We start from the raw sequence: 23,983 nt of genomic DNA on the forward strand, positions 1-23,983 counted from the left end.
GTAATTGTTTTTATCATTAATTTTGTCTGATGCACAGAACTGGTGTAACAGTTTAACTGGTGTTGATTTAATGGGTGATGCTCCATTAAACATTTTCCAACACCATTCCCTCTCTGATTAGGAGAATTTATCAGTGTATTTGGAGACATTACTGGGAAAGTTTGTGGTGTCATATAGAGATAAACATGGGAAACAAAATATTGGTGACTTTGCAGATGCCTGATCAAAACAAAACAAGTGGCTTGTCAGTTGTTCTCTGCTTTGTTTCAAGGTATCATTGTCTCTGAAAATGTAATGTTCACATCAAATTCTCTGTTTATGAAATAAAATGTGGAGTTTCAGACTTTGAGTCCTATGTTATGGTTGTACTAAGGTTTTTCTTGGCCCCAGAAGTTTTTTCAGGCTTCAAAATTTGTCTTGGCATACTCAAGTTTGGGAAAGGTTGCACTAGGCTATCAGCATCTATAAATGTACATTTTTAACCTTTATAGAAATTCTTCAGTGATCTAAGATTTTGTGAGTGGGTCAGGGTTAAGAATCCTGTTATTGACAGTTTATGCAAGCTAAAAAAAATACCTACTTGGCATACTTAAATTAGAATTTAATATGAAATCTATTTACAAAACTATTTGGGTAAGAAGAGGCCTTCAATCTTACTTCAGTTTGAAGAAGTAAGTTATAAACCTGCACTTTTATAAATAACTTTAAGGAAACTCCAGAAAGACTCCTTTAACAGTCTCACATCATAAAATATTTAAGAAAAGTTTAATTTATATTTGATCAAGGATCACATTTTCATTCTGATAAGTTTTTTCTACAAAGAAGGCCTCAAAATGCTGCACAGCTACTGATGGTAAATCCCTCATGAAATGTTGATTCAGCGTCCAGAGAGCACCCTCAGCTTCCAGCCTGGATGTTGTCCCAGACTCGAACTACATCTGGACAGTCATTCAGAGCTTCTATCAGTATTGAGGCTGCATCCATCTGGTCTTGGTCCAGAGATAAGAGGGTGTGGGGAACAAACTCCAATCCTGAAGATGTGACCTGCATCCCCAGCTCCACCAAAGAGGCTCGGACTTTATGCACATCGGTCATGTCACAAACAAACTACAGGGAGAGAAATGGATCAAACCGTTAGTTTAACCATAGCAGGGCTGTAAATGAGTCATTTTTGTTGCCACTGAAGCCATGTTCTTCATTTACTATAAAAAAAGGGAGAAAAGTTCCATAAAAATTTGCCCAAATCAAATGTTCGGTTCTATTATCATAGTTTTTTTTTTTTTTAATTAGCCCTCCCCAGTTTTCAGTATTTCTTTAGTTTTTATACAAACTCTGTGAAGACAGAACTTGAACCCATCTAAAAAATTAAGGCAAAAAAAGAAACAGTCATTGAAAAGTGATACTGAATATGTCTTCTCACCACAAGAAAATAAATGGTCTTAAAAGCCATTGAAATTTGAGGTTGCATATTTTATAAATGCACACTTCACATAATGGTGTGTTGATTGTATCGTGGCGTCTTTAGCTCTTTTGTGTAAAGTCTGAGCCACATTTTACACCTGCTTCATTTGCATGAAAACTGTTTTTAATATGAACTAATTTCCTCAGGTATCTGCTGAGCTACGCTCTCTTCAGATTAAACGCCTCTTCCTATCTGACCTGCAGGAGCGGCTTTTCTTCCTCATCCTCGGTCTCTTTGACATCCTCAGCTCCGGCCTCGATGGCCAGCTCCAGGGCTCTCTCCATCGACAGGTCCTGGCCCGGCACCACCACTACCCCTCTCCTGTTGTAATTGTGTCGGGCTCCCTCTGACAGCATCCCCCTGTGGACAAAAGAAGAGTTACATCTCTGTGAGAGAACGTTTTTTCATATTACACTAGATGATGGGATTCTTTTTCTTTGAATATTCAAATCATTTATCACAACCTGGCTCAATAGTGTGTGACAAAGAGGGAGACCACGCATAGTTGCAAAGTTTTAACATTATATTTAATGAAATAAGTAAATAGATGTCACAAAATCATTAAACTATGGTTGTCAGCGTGCATGCAGTGTTGGATGTGTGTGTCAGCAAAGCAAAGCTACAAAGAAGGGAAAGAGAGTGAGCTCAGGGAAACAGAGCTGCTTTATATCCTCCAGAGCCCAGCCTGCTCAGGTGTGCCCCTTTGCTGAGTGTGATACTCCACCCCAATTACCTGCAACACCAAACACAGCCAGCAGAAAGGAAGAGCAAAACAAGGCTAAAGCCTCCCCCCTAGGCAGTAACACAATGGTTCTCAACCAATGGGTCAGGACCCACAAGTGAGTCATAGCTCCACTCTCAGGGGGTCAAAAGTCCATGAAACTCTTTCAAAACATTCTTGTTTTGTCATATCTCTTTAATTTTTTACATTTTGTACCATCTGAGGTCCAAACTTTAATTTTTCCCTTGAATAAATCTGATAAGTTAAAAAATATCTGATATTTGGGTTGCAATTTCTCACTGAGGAGTTGAGGCTCGGCAAGTTGAAATCTACTAGTTTAAATCATACAGGTTTCTTTTTTATTATCGGCCCTATTGTTTTTAAGTCTAGTTTGGGTTATCTTTCTCTAACTACAAAAATATATAAGTTGGTACCTGGAAGTGACAGTCCATTATTACAGGATTACAGCTTTGTGGACTTGCCCATGACTTATTTGGATTTTTTTGTCACAAAAGCTCAAAATGAACATAAAAGGCAGTGTGTCATTAGGATGATGATGAGGGGATTTTTTAAAACATGGCAACAACAATGTCATGGTTTCTCTCACACTAATGCTTATCCTTTGCACGGGATTTCTTCAATGCCTGCTCTGTAAATGGGTTTTCATGATACCCTCTCAGTAGAAACTATAATATGATACTAGTAAAAATCACATAATATTGAAACCTGTTTCCATACTGTAGTAACAAGCAAACTCCTGCACAGTGTTATATGGCAAAAATACACAGATAACATATTTATGCAACTGAGATGGAAGAGTTTCATTGAATTTTTTGATGAACTTATTCTTCTCCTCAGCATCTTTCGTGTTTCAGATTTAGTTGTTTCAAAGGTTAGATACTTTTTTCAAGCCATCATTAATTTTAATAACTAAAATTGTATTGTTTAACCCTCTGGTACTGTTTCAGTTTTTTGACGTCAGAGCCATTATGTCTTTCATAAAGATCTCATAAATTAATTTTTTTAACCAACATTTTGTAAAAACTTGATTAGTCCTCGGTCAGTCCTGATTAGAAAAAAAAAAAAAAAAAAAAATGTAAACATGTTGAGGATTATGGCCAAGTAATGCCAGTTTTATTACTATATGAGGTCACTGTTTTGTATAAACATAAAAAAAAAATACAAAAATGCCTTTTTATTTCCGAAATACTTGACAGTGATTTATTTATTTATTTATCTGCACACATGAAATAAAATATAATGAACATTTGTTGCTTCTTTCGTAGGGAAAGAGCAAGGTGAAAAAAGGAATGTGCTGGTGAGGCAGGAAACCCGAAGGGCTTATAATTAAGCCTCATCATGTTATGGTTACAAAAAATTAAAGTTTCATTTTTTGTAACCATACACTTTATTTTTTTTTTTTTTTTTTTTTTTTACTCAACAGTGATTAAAAAATCCCCTCATTTATCAAATAGAAGGAAAAACCATATTGTGTTCTATATGTAGATAAAGTTAAAATATGAATAGACAAAACTGTGACATCATGTAGTCAAACTAACAACAAAATGGACAAAATCCTGAAATTGTTCATTTTGATAAAGACTGAAGTTGCCTGAAACATTTATCCTAAAAAGGTGGTAAAATATGCATACACAATATCCAATTTATTTTTAAAGTTGACATTTTGGTCCTAATTGGCCTTAAAGGATAGTGACCTTATACACTCTGTTTTACAGATATATTAAAAAAATATCAAAATTTATCAAGGAAAAAACTAATGCTATATGCTTTGAAAAAGGCCAAAATGAATGCAAAGTAAAAGTTAAAAATGTCTTAAATTGGTTAAAAGAGGGTTCAAAACACATGGTGTATGGTGTATTAAAACATGGAAAAGCTGGACAACCATACTGTACACATATGAAGCGACACCTGCAAGCCAGCTCAGACAAACAACTTGATCTGGACTGATTTCTCACCTGACAGCATCATTATCTGATCTCATGACAAACATCCTCCTGATTTTTGACGGTCTATATAAGCTGAGACTTTTAATTTCTCTCTGCCATTTCCAACTCTGCCCTGCAGCAGAACTGTGCTCCTGCACCCAATAAATAAGCGTGATTTACGTTGTAGTAACACTGTTAATTAATGTTTATATTATTTGCATTTTTTTTAAATAGTACCACTGCAGATATAACTGAAATTTTGACTGGGAACTGGATCTTTATCTTTTATCTTGTCTAACATTGTTGAATCATAAACCCATGCATATTGTGGATGTATTATTTGTAAATATAGTTCAAAATTATTTGTGTGGAAATCGTTCTGTTTGCCCTGTATTTAAGTGCCACATGTTTGGGTAGCCAGTGGTACTCTACCAGGTTTTAAGAGACAATAACACAACTTTGTAACTACAGTCTAACTTTAAACTTTCAATACGTGGCTGTTGATCCTCTGTGTCAAGCATCAGTGAAAGTGCATAGAGTACTTGTGAATGTTTCTATAATATAATCACAGTCAATGAAAGATGACAGAAAGTCCACCCTTACCCATTCTTGAGAAGTATGCGTCTGATATCCTGATTGCTGCGTGAGGTGTTGTCAGTCAGGACCTCGATGAGAAGCAGACACCCACCAGGCCCCCGAGCTTCAACCATGTGCAGAGTCGTTGGTTTTGCTTTTTCCTGTAAAGCCACAGAAAGATGTGAATGAGTTTTATGCATTCTGTTATACAATCAGAGCTCTGTGAACAGTCAGTATATCAAATCATTCTAGTCAAATCTAGGCTTGACTCAAAATAGTCAAAAAATTGATGATTACTTTGGAAGAGACTAATATGACTGCCAGTCTCACAGTTGAAAAACCTGTTTAAGAAACATAGATCATTTCATTCCATCTATGCGGGGGAGTAAAATCTCTTTTGAATAGTCTTGCCCATTGTCTCCAAATAAATAATGACTCCTTGCATACTTTAGTATGACTATTTCTAATGAATTTCTGAAAATAACCCATGTATTTTTAATCAATCTCCTCAGAGTGAAAATGAATATATTTAAGATCTACAAACACATTTTACATGGCCATAGGCTTTTAAATCATTTCAGCTTCCTGATGGCTTACAATATCAGGAGAAAACAGAAACTTTTAAACTGTGGGAACATTCTGAACAAGTTAAAGACGATCCAAAAACAGTCAAATACAAGCTGCACCAACAGCTTTAGGCATACCACCCTACTATTATGATTTGGTGAGTAGTCTATAGGCTCAAGAAGATCATCAGCTGTGTGCAGTATCACTGCACATGCCCCATGAATCAAGCCTTATCAAAGAACAAATTATCTTTCCAACTGCAAATCCTTTAATTACCTGGTTTGTATCCTGTCTCACTATTGAAAATGTGGATCAAATAAGTGATGACAAAAAAAATTCACTGATAAGTCTACTAGAGACACACACTGTCTAAATTGTGCAAAAACATTAGCAACGCTTCTGTACAGAAATCTTCCCAATGTTTTTGTGCAATTTAAAGAGCAGATTGCATTTTTTGTGACACAACAAAAAATGTACCATCAACTTGTGGGATAAAACTCAAAAACAGGTTATAGGGCTGTTTTCAATGTGTCACAAACAGGTTCCTGCAATCAAAAATGATGGCAAAATCTACAGGATATACTAAAGTCCCAGGCAGATGTGTATATCCATATAAGTGATTTTACTCTGTTGTGCTGGACAAAGAGTCCATTCTGATTGTTTGCTTGAGATCTTGACTCAAGTATCCTGTTAATTTGGATGAAAATATATTCAAGAAAGTTGACGACAAAACTGGGTGAAATAAATGTTTGGATGCATGTCCTGAAGTTTTGGCCTGTTTCTTTGTTCAGTCTTATGTTTTTTTTTCCATCCAAGGTCCAAACTCTATTTTTTATTAAATTAATAAAAAAAAATTCAGAAATTTAGGCCACTGTTCCACATAACAGAGCTGGTGGGTCCGATGACCGGACCAGTTGAGAACCACTGTTCTGTTGAGTCCCATGGACTTCTTTACATGTTTGCATTGATGTGGTTTGATTTTTACTACAATGGTATCAAACAATAAATCAGGTATCATGACAACCCTAGAGGTAAAGAACTCCTCTATGTACAGGCAGCTGGAAGAAAAAATATGTAAATATTTAATTACCTCTGTAAGGATAAACCATACACAGTCCTAAACTTACTGCACTCCTGATTGCTGCCTCTATGGATGCTTTGGGCATGTTCTTGCTTCGGCACTGCTCCACTATATGGGCTAAGTTTATATTCATGTCAGGGTTGGATCCTCCCTCTGTAAATGAAACCAGAATTTTAAAAATTCTCCAAACGTAGTTAAACCCCCTGATTACTCTGATTGTGTTTAAAGATCTCACCTTTCACAGCTACCTTGATCATCATCCCTAACTTCGTAAATACCCTGGCCCTGGCGTCATCTTTGGGTCCTTTAATGTGCCTTACTTTAGACCATTTGTTGTGTCCTGCACACAGAGCACAGTGCAGCTGCAGCGACCTGACAGGACAGCACCTCAATGACGGAAACTGCACACATGAAGACGGCGAGAGGACGGACTCCACCGGGGTCTGGAACCTTGCTGAGACCGCTGACACAGACTGGGGGCGCAGGGTCCGGAGAGCCCTCAGCACAGCCGGACCCACCATGCCCTTCATACACACAACCAGAGGTACAGAACTCAACATTGAATCAAAACTAGCCAAGAACTGAGATTAAAAAAGCTGCAGGTGAGCTTTTTAACTTTATTTTCGTTAATAAAAAAACAACAGTCGCATGGTAAATGGATAAACAGTTTGAGCTTACGATTTGACGATTCCGGACAACACGCAGCTGCTCCTGCCCTTGTTGTACTTCCTGGTTGTGATGACGTCACATATTGGCCGTTCAAAATAATAGCTCAATCAAGCAAAATCGACTAAATAAAATTCATTTTAAGAATAAATAATTTCTTTATCTTCCGTCTAGTATAAAGGAAATATACCGTACATAATTTTATATATCATTTGTATCATTATATACAATTTTAACCAAATTAACCTGAACTTCAGTTGACAGACTTTATATATGAACTATGAATAATAATAATAATAATAACAATAACAATGAAGAAAAACAATAAGATGATAATGAGTGAAATAAATAATACTATAATTATAATTATTATTATTATTATTATAATTATTATTATTATTATCATTATTATTATTATAAATATAACAAATAATAATAATTATGATTATTTTGATTTTTCAGAGTTCAATATCCCAAGCACAACAATGACCTTGGCATACCGGGTATACTTTATTTATTCATTTGTTTATTTATTAGTTTGTTTATTTATTTTCATAATTTTTATGTGGTCATTGTAGTTGAAGTAGTGGTAGTATAAGTACAAACATATTCTTCTTTTGTCCTTAAAATAACTGTTTGATTTTTTTTTTAAAAAAAAAGGAAAAAGCTATTTAATATTTCAGTGAAATTTTAAATACAAAGTACTCGCTGTTTCCTATGCAGAGCGTGATGTTAACTCACTTATAATGTTTTGTACAAATTGTGAATGTTTTCTAAATGAAGTAATGTGTCCTGAACTCTTTGTAGGACCCTTGAGTGTTTCTTTTTAGGATTGGCAACCACTGCAGAACATCAGCACACAAGTTGAACAGCTGGTTCCAAAAACAACAAGAAGCATGCAGTCAAAATAGGCAATTTCCCATGCAGTTTGTGTATTATAACAAAACACTGGGATGGTAAACACTGGAGGTAATTGGTGTCAACTAATTGCAATTAACTGCAGTGTTAGTCAGGTCTGTGTTGAAATAATCCAGCATGAGAACTGAAAGAGAAATTTGCGTCTTTCACCATGGGGATTTGGTTCATTAAGTCATACTGCTTTTATTTATGATGGTGGGATATCATAATGATAGAAACATGTCCACAGAATTTAAAAAACAGGGATGTATGAGCTAACCCTAAAAATAACAGGATGGTGAAATAAAAGAATTTCTCAGACAGTGGGGTCAAGAAAAAATGGGTTAAAGGAGGAAAGACAGGGAGCACAAAGAGTTAAGTGAGCAACAGCCAATGAAGTCCAACCCATCTCTGAAAGACAAACTATAGTGAAAGGAGGACAGCCTTCTCACAGTGCTTCTCTCTCTCTCTCTCTCTCTCTCTCTTTCAGTAGACCGAAGTCTTCATGGACCCTTTAACCTGATCAGTGATGTCCACTCAGCCTCAAGAAGACAGACGGAGAGGGGAGTTTTTAAAGGATCCAACAATCAAGCACATCCTCACAGAAGAACTATAACTTTTGGATACAAGTACCTTAAAGCACCATGAGGACGATGATTTTAATTAAACATCTTTTTTAAGTCCGCAGTGAGACGTCATGCTGTCTGCACAGAGATCTGCTGCTTTGGCTCTTTTTCACGGTGTGATGATAGTGACTGCACTGGTAAGTATACTCCTCTTCTCTTAGGTATTTGAATGATTGGATTATTGACTGTTCACTAAATTAACTTGGTGAAAGAGCCGTTGTCTTTTTTCATTAATGTGTTATTGCCTGCCTTTGAGGATGCCATTGTTCCATTTTGCTTTCCCGGTAAATAAACAGAAACTATGCATGATTATGAAAAAGTACATGAACAGTTTTCCTTTTTTATGATGTGAAAACACACACCTGGATGGGTCTTTCTTCATTGGATTTGATCAGGATTTTCCTTTATTTGTGCTTCAGAGTTACTCTCTGAGTCTCTTCACCTGGTGAAAACTTCAACAAAGGTTGCTTTTTATGTTCCAAATTTAAACTTTTCACACAGTGGCATCATATCTGGCACTATCATATCACCCGAAGTCAGAAATAACACTCCCGTCCAGCTGAACTTTGGGCCAAATATAGAAAACTTCATGTGTCTGTGACTCTCTTTGATAGTCCGAATGTTGGACATTGATTTATCTCAGGCTTTGAGAAACATGCCAGCCATTCACAAACCAGAGGGAGCAGAAAATACACAGATCTGTTGATAAATAATTACTTTTATTTCTTAAATCTATTCTAAAATTCATTTTGGGGTATAACAGTTATAACATAAAAGTTTCAGTCTTGCAAAACAAATGTTGTCACAACTAGCTAAACAACTGAAAAAATATTGAATTATTATAATTTTGACTTATAAATTAATTTTGATATGATTATTTATAGTGTTACAGAATGATAATTTCAGCATCATTATTTTCTCTTTAATTGAAATCATGTTAAATCTTTATTCAAAGAGTATTTATATTGTAATGAGAATAATTTTTGTACAAAGATATTCTATTCTTACATCTGTGTATAATGTGTACCTGGACGTCTCTGCTGCTAAATATATTTATTAAAGGGGGTTAAAGGGAAGAGCTTTCTGGGGCCCAGCCAAATGGGGGCTGATGGAGGTCAGAAAAATCATGCTCCATTGTAAAGTGCAAAATTAAGCTGTTGACCTAATTAATAATAATCCCTCTTATCAAAGCAACAAAAAAGATTTTTATAAATCTATGCTGTAGTGCAAATATCACCTTTTTCAAAATGTAAATCCTTTTGTTGAAACAGAAACACCTTTCCATTGTTGATGATAAAAACTTGAACAACTTTAATGGAGAATAATCACATAAATGTGAAAAGAGGCAAATAAGTAAGGGGAAAAATGGGTTAAAACTGACAAAAAGAAGTGGCAAAATGACCATAAGGTTGCAACATGGGTTAAAACTGGGGAAACTAGTTGGGGGAAAAGTGTCAAAAATTAGTGTTAAGCAGTAAATTAGTGGCAAAAATTAGGAAAAAGTGTCAAAAATGAGCAACAATGAGGTAAAAGCAGCAAAAACGGACAAAAAGTAGAAAAATGGGTTAAATGTGGCAAGCAATGGAGACAATGTGGCAAAACAAGTATAAAGTGGCAAAAATTGAGGAAAAAGTGGCAAAAATGTGGGGAAAAGTTGCAAAGATGGGCAAAAAGCAGCGAAAACTGTGTCTAAGTGGCAAAACTGTGTCAAAAATGGGTTAAAAGTTAAAAGCTACTGACCCAGCACACAATCACTGTTGTCATCAATTAATCACAAATGGGGGCCCGTTCTTTGGGTTTTTCAGGGGCCCAGCTAATTTTGTGGGCAGCCCTGGTCACAACTATACAAATGAACTGTATAATGGCAATGTCCTTCCACTAAATAGTCCAAAAAAAAAAAGCATTTCTAATTGGACATAAAAAACAATCACAATGAGTGAATAATTACTATTAAATGTCTAATAATATTTTGATGTTTTCCAAATTTGTTTGCAAAATAAAATGATCAAAAATGGCTTTTAAGTTCAGAAAAGTTGGGGATTACATAAGGAAAATCCCACATCTGCCTAGCGCAGACCAAAGTAAATTCATATAAAAATAGCAGTCTGATCTTATAAGAGGGGCAATAAAGACCTGACTTCTCCATTTCTGAGATGAAACTTGTTACCTGTTAAACAAGCAAAACAGCAGCAAGGAAACCAAAACAAAAGCCTTCTATCTCAAGTCACCTGTGATCATCTCTCTCCTCACAAACCTCCATTAGCTCTGACCCTTTTGACCTTTCGCCCACTGAGGCGTGACCCTCCATCTCCCCCATCTCTTCATCTTCTCCCCGGGTCGATCCTGAGCGTCATCTTCTGGCAGACTTACACCCTGCTGCTCAGTCAGCCTGAAAATCACTTTTACATGAAGCAGAAGCCTGAGAAAGTCAATTGAATTAAGAGACAAAGGGAGCAGAGACAGCTAAGGCTAATTGTTTTGCTCACACCCTCTTTATGTCATCACAAAACCCCCCTGTACAAAGAACGGGGCAACATTTCTCAGAATTGACGTTAATCATGGGTACAGGTGGAGAATATGTTTGGGAGAAAACACGGCAGTATCCTGATCACTAGTCGACATGTGTTTGAAGAAAGGGCTGAAGACAAAGACAGAGAAGCAAACACAAGCGTGTCAGCAGTCTGTCAAGAAACAATAAGCAGATTTCTGAATGGCTCACTGTGTCTGTATTGTTTTTGGCCAACAGTCTCCTCCTCAAACAGGGACTGATATCTGTTCGTAACTCTCTGTGCTACAATCGTGGAAACACTGCTCACACATTGACGGTTTATTTTCACGGCTCATGCCAAGAATGTTAGTTATCACATATCCATTGACAAGAAGGTTTCCAGTCTGTTTAAAGAAAGTGAGAAGAGATTATGAAGAAGGCATAGCCAACAGTCTAAAAATGTTACTGTTGCCTCAAAAGAGAAAGACATCATCAGCATAAAAACAGATTTTTTCAACATATTCACTTAGAGGGGAGGTGTCAGACTAAGGGATTATCTGCACAACCTTTGTTCACAACATCTTCTACACCAATGATTCACAGTGAATAAAAAATAAACACAAAACACTGCAGCTGAGTGGTGTACTGCAGGGTAAACACAGGTACAGTGCTGTGAAAAACTATTTGCCCCCTTCCTGATTTCTTATTTGTTTTGCATACTTATCACACGTAAATGTTTCAGATCATCACCTTTGTTAAATACTGAATTAACTGTGAGTGACCCGTTTTTTTCTTTTTTTTGAAAACTGAGCTCAATTCCACTAGCCACACCACAACCCGATCACTACCAGGCCACTGGCTGAGAAAAATCACTCTGGTTCTACTTTATCAGAGCAGGAAGTTATCGGTCAAATATTTGCATCATCCTTCAATCTACTTTGAAATAGATCTTAAAGAGACCAGCTCTCCCAGACATGAATATTACTGCAGCAGAATCCAGGCAGCAGCAGCAGCTTACCTGAAACTTCTTTTACCATTTTTTTTGGAATATAGCAAAAGCAAATCTGGTGACTGAGTGAAAAAAGGAAGACTGTAGCTTTCAGCTTTTTTGCATGAATAAAATCCCACAAGTGTTATGTCTGGCCTTATGAATAAGGATATGCCAATGATTTAGACTACAAGTCAGTGATGGCCAGTGTATATGAAATACAATGATGAGTTAAGGTCTTTAAATCAGTAATTAACCCCAGTGCCCCATGGTAAACCATGTCTGGAAGATTAAAGGCATGCACATATAAAACATCCCCATAATCGATCAGAGGCATAGAGTATACCCACTTCTCCAAGCACCACTACACCGCTGCTTGTACCCTAATGAAAGGTTAAGCTCTCATAGAAAACGCTTAAAAACTGAGACTATTAGCTTCAGACCTTTGGCAAAGTGGGAGTGTGTAGTCATGTCAAGTGGATGTACACATGCACATAAAAGTTCAACTAAAACTGCATTTGACTACATTCCTTCTCTTCTTCTGGCTCATCTTGTCTCTCTATGAGCTCTCTGGCTGGCAAACAAACCTCACATGAGTTTTAAGACGCTAGTTTTGCTGCCATGTTGTGAAATGCACTCATGGAACACAAAGCTACTTGTGATTTCACTTGGCAGGGCTGGTTATGAGGAGAAGGCCCCCATTTGGGCCGCTGTAAGCAAAAAAAGAAAAAAAAAATGGGAGGGTCATGAGGGATCGCGACATACCGCATCCTAACAAAACTATTTCACAACACCTGGAGGCAGCACATTAGAGCGCTAACAGTGTTTATAACTGACAGATCATCTGAGTGAGAGAGAGACAGCTGACAGACTTTTTTCCAAAATGAAAGAAGGCATCTAAGAGACTTTTCCTAATCTCTGCATAAAATATTATGTTAACCAAAGCACTGACAGTAACTGACAGCTGACAGTTATATAGATATAATCTAAATATACTTTATATCACGTGTTTAAGAGTACACCTTTTTCATTTCATGGATGAATATCACATAATAAAGGAGAAAAACTGTTTAAAGTGACCTTCCTGAATTGTGCTGGCAGGCGATCCCAGAATGCTTTCAGACTAACTAGAAAGTCCACTTTTAAACAGCTTTTCTCCCTTGTTGTCTGAAATTCAGCCACAAACTGGGGATGGTGGTTCATTGTTCAGTAAATACATCTTATGGAGTGTAGCTTTATTGTATAAAGTCCTCAGTTTAAAGTTAAGCTAGGTTAGCATCAGGTGGTCAGAGCTAGGCAGTGGTCTCTATACATCATCTTTTGTTACTGTTTGATTGAGAGCCCCCTGGTGGTGGCATTTTATAGGAATTTATGTCCAAAAAACCCCAAATCTAACCTGTTATATTTTATGTTCTCCAGTGTTTGTACAATTTAAAATTCAAAGGACTTTGCTTATCCCTAAAACAATACTTTATGGTATCTTTTTCATCTTTGCTTTAATATTTTGTCTTTTCTCTCTCACCATCCTGCTACAGATAGACTCTGATGATGTCATCACGCGAGACGAGCAGATCTATGTTCTGATTGGTGCTCACGCCAAGTGTGAGAGAAGCATCAGGGCACAGTTGGCCCTGGTTAAAGGTTTGTCTGCTGGTTTTGAGCATTTTAATCATTAAATATCTGCATCTGCTGGGGAAAAGTTAGTTAAGCCTCAAAAAAAGTGTAATAACTCTCTTAAAGTAAATGGGACGTGTGTAAACTTTTGAAAATTCAAAGCTTTTCTTATAAGTGTGTGAGTATTTATGTTAGCATGAGGCGTCAGTGCCTTTATCATGTCCAGTTTTATAATTAGAAACAATATATTACATCAGTCAAATATGTGGGATCAGATACAAAACGTGTCCAATATCCTGCCTACCAGTATCTCTGTCATTTCACTGATGAATTCAAGCGCAGACAATAGTGAGACATGTCTCATTCAGAATATGATGCAGAAGCTGATGAGTAGTTGCATCAAGGTCTATTTTAGGAGGACTTAAATGTGACAGAGCCCTCGGCTTAAGACTCTACAGAAGGGCACATTAGACCAGTAACCATGTTTAAAGAAATATTTTCATATTTAGTTTTTATCCCCTTTTTATAATGATTATTTCTCATAATCATTCTACAGACATATCTGCAACACATTAGCAAACACTTAAGAGATACAGCACAAATACCCTGCATAATGCCATACAAGCCAGTGGGTACTGCAGGTGAAAGTCGAAGAAAACTTGCTCCTTTTTCATTAAATCCATCTAAATTTCACGGTCATATGAGGAACTTGCTGTTGGGGACCACGATCTGCAGGTTCACTGTGTGCACTATACAGCTAGAATAGGGGGCATTGGCAAGAAATAACATTGTGGAGTATCACCAGGTACTCATTATGAGGGAATCAGAATCTTAAAAAGACAACATGTAGTAAGCCCCCCCTTTTCAGACTCAGTCATGTGTCTTTCTTTTGATCCAGTACCAGCAAAAAGCTCTTCCTAAGATGCCATTAGGCTTATTTTCTTATACCACAGTGAAGTTTGACAATCGAAAAAGCTCAAATTACCTTTTTACAAAGCTTACAGCTGTCTCCCTTATTTGTGAAGATGGAGAGTGTAACCCAGAGTGGGACGGGATCATCTGCTGGCCTCTGAGCAGAGCAGGTCAGCTGGTGTCAGTGCCGTGTCCAGAGTATATCTACGACTTTAACCACAGAGGTAGAGGAGATTAACACACTAATGAATATAAATGCTACAGCAGCTTTACCCTGTATATTTACTACTGAACTGCAACACTTTTGTGATAAAACTGTCTGTATCTGTGTCTCCTGTAACCTAGGCCAAGCTTATCGGCAGTGCGATGCATCAGGGAACTGGGAGCAGGTTCCCAGTATCAACCGCACATGGGCCAACTACACCGAGTGCACCGCATACTTGTCCTTCAACCACAGGAGACAAGAAGAGGTGAGTATATATGTGTTTGTCTGGATGTGGGTTGGCTGGATTTATGTTTTTGGAATCAAATTGTTATAGCCTTGATTGCAAGTTGTAAATTATTAAGCGTGAAAGACATAATAATGTGCAACACAATATTAGGTTCATGGTATGATTTTACAGTGGTCACAATTTTCTAACTTTTATGAAGATGTCAATATCTTTAGCTGAAATTCCCTGACAATAACAATGCAAAATATCAAATTTCTGTATTTTATGTTTCATTTTTTGTAAAACAGTCTTGCAAAATTTAGAGGGGTCTGGCTGCAGAGCGTGCATCTCTGATGGCCACTCTCACAGACTGTTCACCTGAGAAGTTGTCTATTTCAGAACGGAAATACAGGCTAAAACTTTTAAAGTAAATACGGATTAAACCTCTGTTTTAGGGTATCAAAAGTTAAAAGTAAAAAACCTGACCTGCAAAACATGATTACAAAATGTTAAATATGGCAGAGTAAACAGTCTGCTTACATGAAAAAAGCTTGACATCCATGAAAACATTCTGATGCAGCAAGCTTAGCTCACGTTACTCTGTTAGCTGCATAAGCTATGTAGCTAATATAGCTACAGTAGCTAATGTAGCTGAAGCTAAGACCAGTTGCATTCTACATAGCTATGTTTGCTAAAGCTCATGTTGCTAAAGCTTACTTAGCTACATTGGCTTATGTAGTAGCATTAATGATGTAGCTTGCATAGCTATGTTAGCTTAGCTACTTACTACTTCTAAAACTGGTCTATACATAATTTAATTCCTGGTAGGACCTCTGACCTTTCTCTATGTTTTATTTTGAAATGTTTCTTAGTCTGTATTGTTTGTAATTGGTTCCCCTATGAATGTCACTGACAGACTTTGTTTATAAAGTAGAATATTTAAAAAAAAATCCAAAACATCATAGTGGCAAAGTGTGGTACTTCTGTCCTGAAATAGACATCTTATCAGATTAACAGTCTGGCTGGCAGAGTTGAATGGTCTGCAGTCAGACTGTCTTGGCAAAATTTGCACACTGTTTTTGTCTTGGTCATCCTCTACTCGCCACGCGTCAACACTCCTGCTTTGTAACAAGACAAGTAAACCTTAAAATCTTACTTTGCTTCTGCCATTCCTTTACGGCACTCTCCGGCTACTTATCAAATCAGAGAAGGCAAAAGCAGATAGCACCCTCTGTTGGTTAAGAATGTTATTTTGTCTAACTGATTTAAATGGTCCATATTTGAATCTGTTTTTTTCATCACTTCTAAATGTAATGACATCCTGTGTTGTCCATCCTGGGACTTTGCCAGGAAGCAAACATTTAAGTTTGTTTTTGTTTGATTTCTGAAGGTTTTTGAGAGGCTACATCTCATGTACACTGTTGGCTACTCCATTTCTCTTGCATCACTGTTGGTGGCAGTCTCCATCCTCTGCTATTTCAAGTAAGAAACACAATTCTTTAAAAAGTATTTAAATCAAGGTCTTCGTTTGTAGGGAAAGGATTATTTGTAGAACAGAAATTTCATGGCATGTCAGTTATTCGTGTCATTGTTTAAATAGCCTCCTTTTAAGACATTTATGTGATTTTTTTTCCACTTCAAGATCCTAATCTATTCTTTCTTTCTCTCTCCCACACACTCATATGTCTGCAGACGCCTTCATTGCACTCGCAATTACATCCACATTCACCTCTTCACCTCCTTCATCTGTCGAGCTGTCAGCATTTTTGTGAAGGATGCTGTGCTCTACAACATTTCTGATGACAGCAACACTGACCGGGACTACGCTGCACAGAAGCCCCAGATGGTACTTTTTTTGTTTAGTTTATGACAGAATGGTAATGGTGGACTATACTATTTTATGTATGACATGTATGTTATAAAATTAATCCAGTAGTACATATTATGAGTCAATGTTGTATGATACAGTATGATGTTTTTGAAAGTAAAAGTCTACAGTTCTCTAGTTTAGCTATGCTTAGCATGAATACAAAATCAGCTAGCCTTGGTTAATCCAAAAGAGGCATAATTTAGAGAAAGTGGTTGTAAAAGTTAAAGGGAGTAAAGGTTGAGTTTGTTTCAATTTAATGCCACAATAAATGTCTTAATACAAGGATGGGCAACTTTAGTTCCAAGAGGGCCACATTACTTTTAGTCTCACTACAAAAGAGCCTAATTGTTGCGAACTGTAGGATACTCTTAACCTGTCACGCCAGATGGATTTGTTTCACACATCTATCTGGTAAACCTCCCATAGACAGCATTTGGGAAAGGGCAGAGCCTTCGAAAAAAATAATGGAGGGTGATTGGATGAACGCTCTGTCCGTCACATCTTTACGGGCCAATCAGAGACACAAAACACGTGACGTCGTAGCCCCAAACTGAAGTGCACCGCTACCGATGAGTAAACTCCGTAGAGAACTGCATAACGCCAACCATGGCGACTGTAGACATGTCAGTACACAAAGATTAGAATGATTAACTAAAATTAGATTAGAATAAAATGCTGCCCTTGTGTTTATAACTGCCAGTGAGAAACATTTAATATATTATACAACATATTCCCAGTTTTAGATTTGTTAAAAATTCAACTTCGTTTTATAAAAAAAGCCTTGTAGTTACATTCTGAAAATAGCTTTATTGCAAACATTTCAGATGAAGCAAAATTTCATAAATGAAACTAAGGAAAAGGTCATGGATCTAATCTGGGATTAGATGATGAGCTACTTTTAGGTAATGAACAAAGAATTTACTGTTTTTTTATATATTTAACTTACTTTTCTATTTTTTTTAATGATTTATCCATTCATTTTAAACAGTTTTACAGAAATAATAAATTATACATAATTTCTCAGAGGAACTGAACTTACAGTAGTAATCAAAGATGACTATTAATAGCAAATTTTGTCGTTTTCTTTAGTTTACAATTTACTAACTTGTGGGCCACATAAATTAAGAAGGGAAGCTGCATGTGGCCCAGACAACTGAGGCTGTAACAGGTGGGATTTTTTAGTTGCTGCTAGGCAACTGCACCTACACCTTTGAAAGAGCAAACTGTGACCTTCTTAGTTTTGTCACTAATCAAGATATGATGTGGTATCTGTTGATCTTATGCAAAGATGGACTGTTTAATTGATTGTGATTTCTTTTTTTAAAGTGGTTTAATACATTAAGCTTTTTTAACCAAAATGTTAAACTTTCTTTTTAAAGCACCAGTCTACCTGATTTAATTGAATTATTTCTGTATCTTTTAAAGGAGCTGATAGATTTTTAATGGATGTTGTGCTATCTTTCTGTGTCTCCTCAGGCTGGCTGTAAAGTCGCTGTCACGTTCTTTCTTTATTTCCTGGCGACAAATCATTACTGGATCCTGGTGGAGGGGTTATACCTGCACAGTCTCATCTTCATGGCCTTCCTGTCTGACAAGAATTACCTGTGGGCCCTCATGATCATTGGCTGGGGTACCCAGCATCACACCTTGTACTTTGTTGTCACTATGGCCATAGAAAGACATTGTTTGTTTGCTAATTATTCCCTCCTCTGACCTTAGGTGTTCCAGCTGTGTTTGTGTCGATCTGGGTCAGTGCACGAGCATCACTGGCAGACACACAGTAAGTCATCTGATGCATTTACCTGTCTAATGTTTTCTGTATTACACCTTCATCACTTTCCAACTCTGCTGATTCCACTTTCAGATGTTGGGACATTAGTGCAGGAAACCTGAAGTGGATCTATCAAGTTCCAATTTTGGCAGCTATAGTTGTGAGAAAAAATACATTTAAACATCTTAATACGAAAGTAAATAAAAGCATTTTGACACTTTTATACTCTTCTTGTACACTCCCATCCCTGCAGGTGAATTTCCTTCTCTTCGTCAACATAATACGGGTCCTGGCCTCCAAACTGTGGGAGACTAACACTGGCAAACTAGACCCTCGGCAGCAATACGGGTAATTTAAATCCTCCAAAAACTACAAGCCTAAAAAACTGGCCATTACTTTTTATCTTTTTCACCAAGTTACTCAGTCAGAATATAAACGCTGAGGCTTATGTTTGTTTTTAGTAAGCTGCTCAAGTCCACGTTAGTCCTCATGCCGTTGTTTGGGGTTCACTACATGGTGTTTATGGCTCTGCCTTACACTGAGGTGACCGGGCTGCTGTGGCAGGTGCAGATGCACTATGAGATGTTCTTCAACTCATCACAGGTGAGACTGCTCTTTATCTATGTGCATGTTGTGATATTAAGTTAAGCTGCAGCACACTGGACATCACAAGGGACATGTTTTGCTAGTTTGAAGCATAATCTGTGCATGTCCTCAAAACTAAATGCAAACATAGGCTCAAGATAGAGCACGCTCATCACCAGTAGAGATGGTGTAAGGGTGGGGTAAGCACAACAATCAATTTAGTGGCAGAGACATAAAAGTATTAGACACACTTATGAACTGAGTCCACAACTGTGTATGCACAATGTGTTATCATCACTCCACAGAGACAAACATGTACAGTAAACCAGCTGAGACATATAGTTCTAGTTTGGAAACATATTCAAATCCTAACACCAACATTATAGCTCCAAAAGTGACCGTGCAAACTGCTGTGACAATCCCATCAACAAATACAGTCAGACAAAAGTCACAAGTTACCACAGTCACTTATTAAACTGCTACACCAGGAGTGTTATGTCCAAGCACAGATGAAAATGTTGACTACTGGTCATCAGTCTGATCTGATCTCTTTTTTTTACTGGAAAAGCTTTATTTAAATTATATAAGTGTTTTACCAGTGGCCAGAGATTGTTCTTCTTGGAAGGTTTTAATGTTAAAATATATCTCTTTTAAGATATCTGTTATTGAGTCTATTTCAACTTTTGCAGTGATCTGGTAATTTGGTTAACAAAAACAGGTACGGAAATATTGTGATATTGCCATGTTTGTCAAGTGAGGGCCCTATCAAAGGCAAAGGCCATCCTGGGAGACCCTCAGCACCCTCTGGATGCAGAGTTTAGACTTCTGCCATCAGGCAGGAGGTTTACTTGTGCTACCTAATAGATACCTGAGTTCATTTGTTCCATCAGCTGTTGGGTTTTTAAATAAGCTGCGGGCACTGCTACCACTACACATACTGAAAACTCTGGACTGTTGTGTATCATATCAAATCTCACTGCCTGCCTTTCATGATGAAATCCTTGAGAGTTATGTGTAACATCTATGTAATTTTGTATTTTTTATGAAGTGTATTTCTTGTGTGAACTTCTGCTGCAAACCAAATTGCTCCTTGAGGACAATAAAGACCTAACTTAACAGGATTTTTATCAATATGTGCAAGTCTAATTTTGACACCCCCAGAGCAAACTAAGCTTTACGCCCCCCGAGATCTTTCACACATCCCCAAGGGGATCCTGGGCCCCAGGCTGGGAACTAGTGCTTTAGAGATATCTCCAGTATAGGCAATTATATTAATAGAAATTATAATGAAACAACTGGATGCATGTGGGAACTTAAGGTGAAACAGCAGGTATATCTCCAGCTATAATAGTCACATATTTGCAAAAGCTTATTCTGTAGCACAGCTTTTTTTAACAAATCTCTTTGTTTCCAGGGCTTCTTTGTGGCGTTTATCTACTGTTTCTGCAATGGGGAGGTAGTGAAGCCCTTTTATGATTTAAAGTGGAACATACTTCATCCTTGTCTGAACATCAGAGGAATTTAGGTTTCTGTTTGTCAACCTCTTCCTGTTCTCAGGTACAGGCAGAGGTAAAGAAAGCATGGTTGAGACGCAGCCTCACCCTGGACCTAAAACAAAAAGCACGGATGACCAGCAGTGGCGGAGGGGGCAGCTGCTACTATGGTGGAATGATGTCTCACACCACCACCTACAGTGTCAGCCTGTCTGCTGCCAATCCCAGAAATCCCTCCTTCACCTCGGCTGCAGGTGGAGGGTCAGGCAAGCCGCCACGCCACAGCTCTCTTCAACCTCCAAACAGCCTTCCTGGGTACATGCCCTATGATGCAGAGACCCTTAACCTAAAACAGGAGCTGGCTGTGAAGAAACCAGGAGGGATGGAGTCTGGAGTTACCGCCCGTAACGTCAGAGGTGGCAAGGGGAACGATGAGTACAAAAGCAGTCAAAAGTCATCTTTAGCAGACAGTCCTGGTGGGGAAGATCCAGAGAGCTGCCCGTCTTTTAAAGAGCTGGAGACCATCTTGTGATTGTTGTTAGAAGGATAACTATAAGGAAAGCCTCACATACTAGACTCTTAAATGTTTCAGTATCATTTCTCTGAGTTGCATGGAGTGTTCTTTTGTCCTCATGATGTAATGGTAGCCAGTGCCTGGGCCTTCCAGACACAGGTGTCATTATACTTCAGACACAAGGGGTGCCAAAATAGCCATAATCCCAAAGTTCCTCATGTGAGCTTTAAAAAGGTAGAGTTTTCTAATACATTTATGCATATATATATATATAAAGTTATTTTCTGTTGGACTAGCTCACCCCAGCTCAAACTTCGTTGTTGTTTGTTGGTGTATCTGTCAGCATACCCTGACACATTTCTGACAGATAAAGCATCCTCCAAAAGTTTTCTTCCAAACTTGTCGTCAATGTCTGATTAATTCCCACAGTCACAAGTGTCCAGACATCTTGTCTAGACCTGCAGCTTTATTTTTTCCATCCTGCTGCCCTATTACTCAGCCTGACAGGACCCAGAGGGCTGACAGTCGAACCTTTTGCCCTTCACTGGACAAACTCTAGCTCCTCTCTGTGTGACCTCTATCCCAAACGCCCTGACAACACCATCCAGAATTTCACACTCTCCCCTTAGGCCTCAGCTTTCAGCCACAGACTCCTGAGCTGCTGTGGATGTGGATTCAGGGACAAACCTGCAGGAGATGTCACTAGTGTTCACAACAGGAAAGAGCCTGTAAATGTTTAAGAGTGTTTGTCTGGGAAAAACATGACTAATATGTGTTTGTGGGGCATGTACAGTGTTAGATAGGTCTCATAATTTAATAAATATGTTTGGGATGTCTTGAGATTTCAGATGACATGAAATGAATAAAAGGAACTGAACTGAGAGGAAACGATATGCTGTGGAAAAAAAAAAGTATTTCTTGTAAAAAAGTGAATCCAAACATTTATGGCATATTACACCTCTCAAAATTCAAGCTGTTAATGGAAACTTTTGTCTTTCTTTTCATAAATTGTTTGGTTCTTTATAAAAACCAAGAAGGTTAAGGTAAGTTAAAATACATTTACCATAAATACATATAGTCAAAACAGCATGTTCCACCAAAATATACTTAAAACTACAAAAAACCCTTAGTGAACATACATACACCTGTGATGAGTTCTTCTTTGAGCTGTCAAAGATTTCAATTATTTTCCATTTTTTATTAAAGATGTATCATTTTATATAGATACAGAAGCCCATTTCTGCCACTTAAAAAAAATGAAGAAGCTAGGGTATTGGAAAAAAAGTCCTAAGTCAATTCTGAGATAAAATTTAGAAATTGTGAGGTGCAAAGATGAATTTATGAGAATTAAAAATTATGAGATTAGAAAAAATAGAATTATGACTTTTTAGCTCATGATTTCGATTATTTTTTTAATCTCATAATTATGACTTTTATCTCATAATTATAACTATATCTCATGATTTCAACTTTTTAACTCATAATTCTGACTTTTTATCCCATTATTTCGACTTTTATCTCATATATTGACATTTTATCTCATAATTAGGACTTTTTCTCATAATTCTGACTTTTTATCTCATAATTCTGACTTTTTATGTCATTATTTCGGCTTTTTATCTCATAATATTGACATTTTATCTCATAATATTGACATTTTATATCATAATATTGACATTTTATATCATAATTATGACTGTATATCCCATAATTTTTTCCCTCATAATTATGACTTTTTATCTAAATATTTTAAATTTTTATCTCATAATTTTGGCTTTTTTTATCATATAATTTTATCAAATGATTAGACTTTTTTTATCTCATAATTTTGACTTTTTTAATCACATAGTTATTACTTAGGATTTTTTTTTCAAGAATTGCCTTATGTTCAAGTTTTTCTTTTTTATTTAGCCGAAATGGGCTTCCGTGCTTTTAAGTCATTTTATGTAACTAAAATAACTGCAGAATCAGAGGCATGAGACTTTCAGTGATCAGTAATGGTAAAACTCTGCCCCCTGCAGCAGAAATGAAACATCACAAGGTAAAATACTGTACTCACCACTTTGAACCACGCTAAAATCACTGTGACACCAGTATAAGCGAAGGTGTTTCTATGCATTTTGTTTAAAACTGTCCAGAATGAGCCCTTTTGGTCCTGCTTGGCAGCACAGAGGGAGAAAGTGACTACAATGAGACCCATTAAACAAATAAAACACATCAAATAAAAAGAAATTTAAGGACACTGCATAACTTTTTTTTGTCTTTTTTTACATTGAGACATTCAGATGCATATAATTATAATGCAGGTATAAGACCTCTCTACTCTGTATTTAGTTGCAAAAACATTTTTAATCAATTTGAAAGGTTGTTTTCCCTGCTTTCACATTTATTTTATTTTTAAATCACTGCCTATGTCAAAGAATATCTCAGAGGTGACTCCTTACAAGCAGAAATATGAAGCATATGGAGCAACAGACACAGATATGCATGAATGATTCCTCCTCTATACCAGGACCAGAAAGGCACAAACCCCAACCCCCACCCGATAATGGTGGCAACCAGCTGTCAGCTCATTAGAGAGGAAAGGTTGGGTCCTGAAGTGTTACCTTCTGATGACACTTTTGAGTTGAGATGAGAAGAAAAAGAAAAGAGGGAGGAGAGCAGAGGAAGCTGATCGGCAATTACAGAAGGAGGGAATGATGCAGCATGGTGACAGTGTTGATGATATCACCCTTACTGTAGTGTAAAGCCTTTATGGAGATGCTGATTCTGGTC

At 37.2% G+C, this 23,983-nt stretch overlaps 2 protein-coding genes across 2 annotated transcripts; one reads left to right on the plus strand and one right to left on the minus strand.

Annotated features, from left to right (window-relative positions):
• Positions 1-746: 746 nt before the first annotated feature.
• Positions 747-7,096, minus strand: LOC121527942 (translational activator of cytochrome c oxidase 1). The gene is made up of 6 exons (XM_041814992.1): positions 7,032-7,096; positions 6,589-6,877; positions 6,400-6,506; positions 4,733-4,866; positions 1,660-1,822; positions 747-1,107 (listed from the first exon to the last, which is right to left on the minus strand). The coding sequence occupies exons 2-6, from the start codon at positions 6,872-6,874 to the stop codon at positions 898-900; spliced, it is 900 nt and encodes a 299-aa protein (XP_041670926.1). The 5' UTR covers positions 6,875-6,877; positions 7,032-7,096; the 3' UTR covers positions 747-897.
• A 1,383-nt stretch (positions 7,097-8,479) lies between these two features.
• pth3r (parathyroid hormone 3 receptor) lies at positions 8,480-22,437 on the plus strand. The gene is made up of 13 exons (XM_041815998.1): positions 8,480-8,679; positions 13,554-13,659; positions 14,658-14,768; positions 14,890-15,014; positions 16,366-16,457; positions 16,668-16,821; positions 18,322-18,475; positions 18,565-18,625; positions 18,710-18,776; positions 18,870-18,964; positions 19,078-19,219; positions 20,616-20,657; positions 20,759-22,437. The coding sequence occupies exons 1-13, from the start codon at positions 8,614-8,616 to the stop codon at positions 21,224-21,226; spliced, it is 1,683 nt and encodes a 560-aa protein (XP_041671932.1). The 5' UTR covers positions 8,480-8,613; the 3' UTR covers positions 21,227-22,437.
• Positions 22,438-23,983: the final 1,546 nt, after the last annotated feature.

The sequence above is a fragment of the Cheilinus undulatus genome, linkage group 20 (assembly GCF_018320785.1).
Source record: "Cheilinus undulatus linkage group 20, ASM1832078v1, whole genome shotgun sequence".
In the NCBI taxonomy this organism is placed as follows: Eukaryota; Metazoa; Chordata; class Actinopteri; order Labriformes; family Labridae; genus Cheilinus; species Cheilinus undulatus.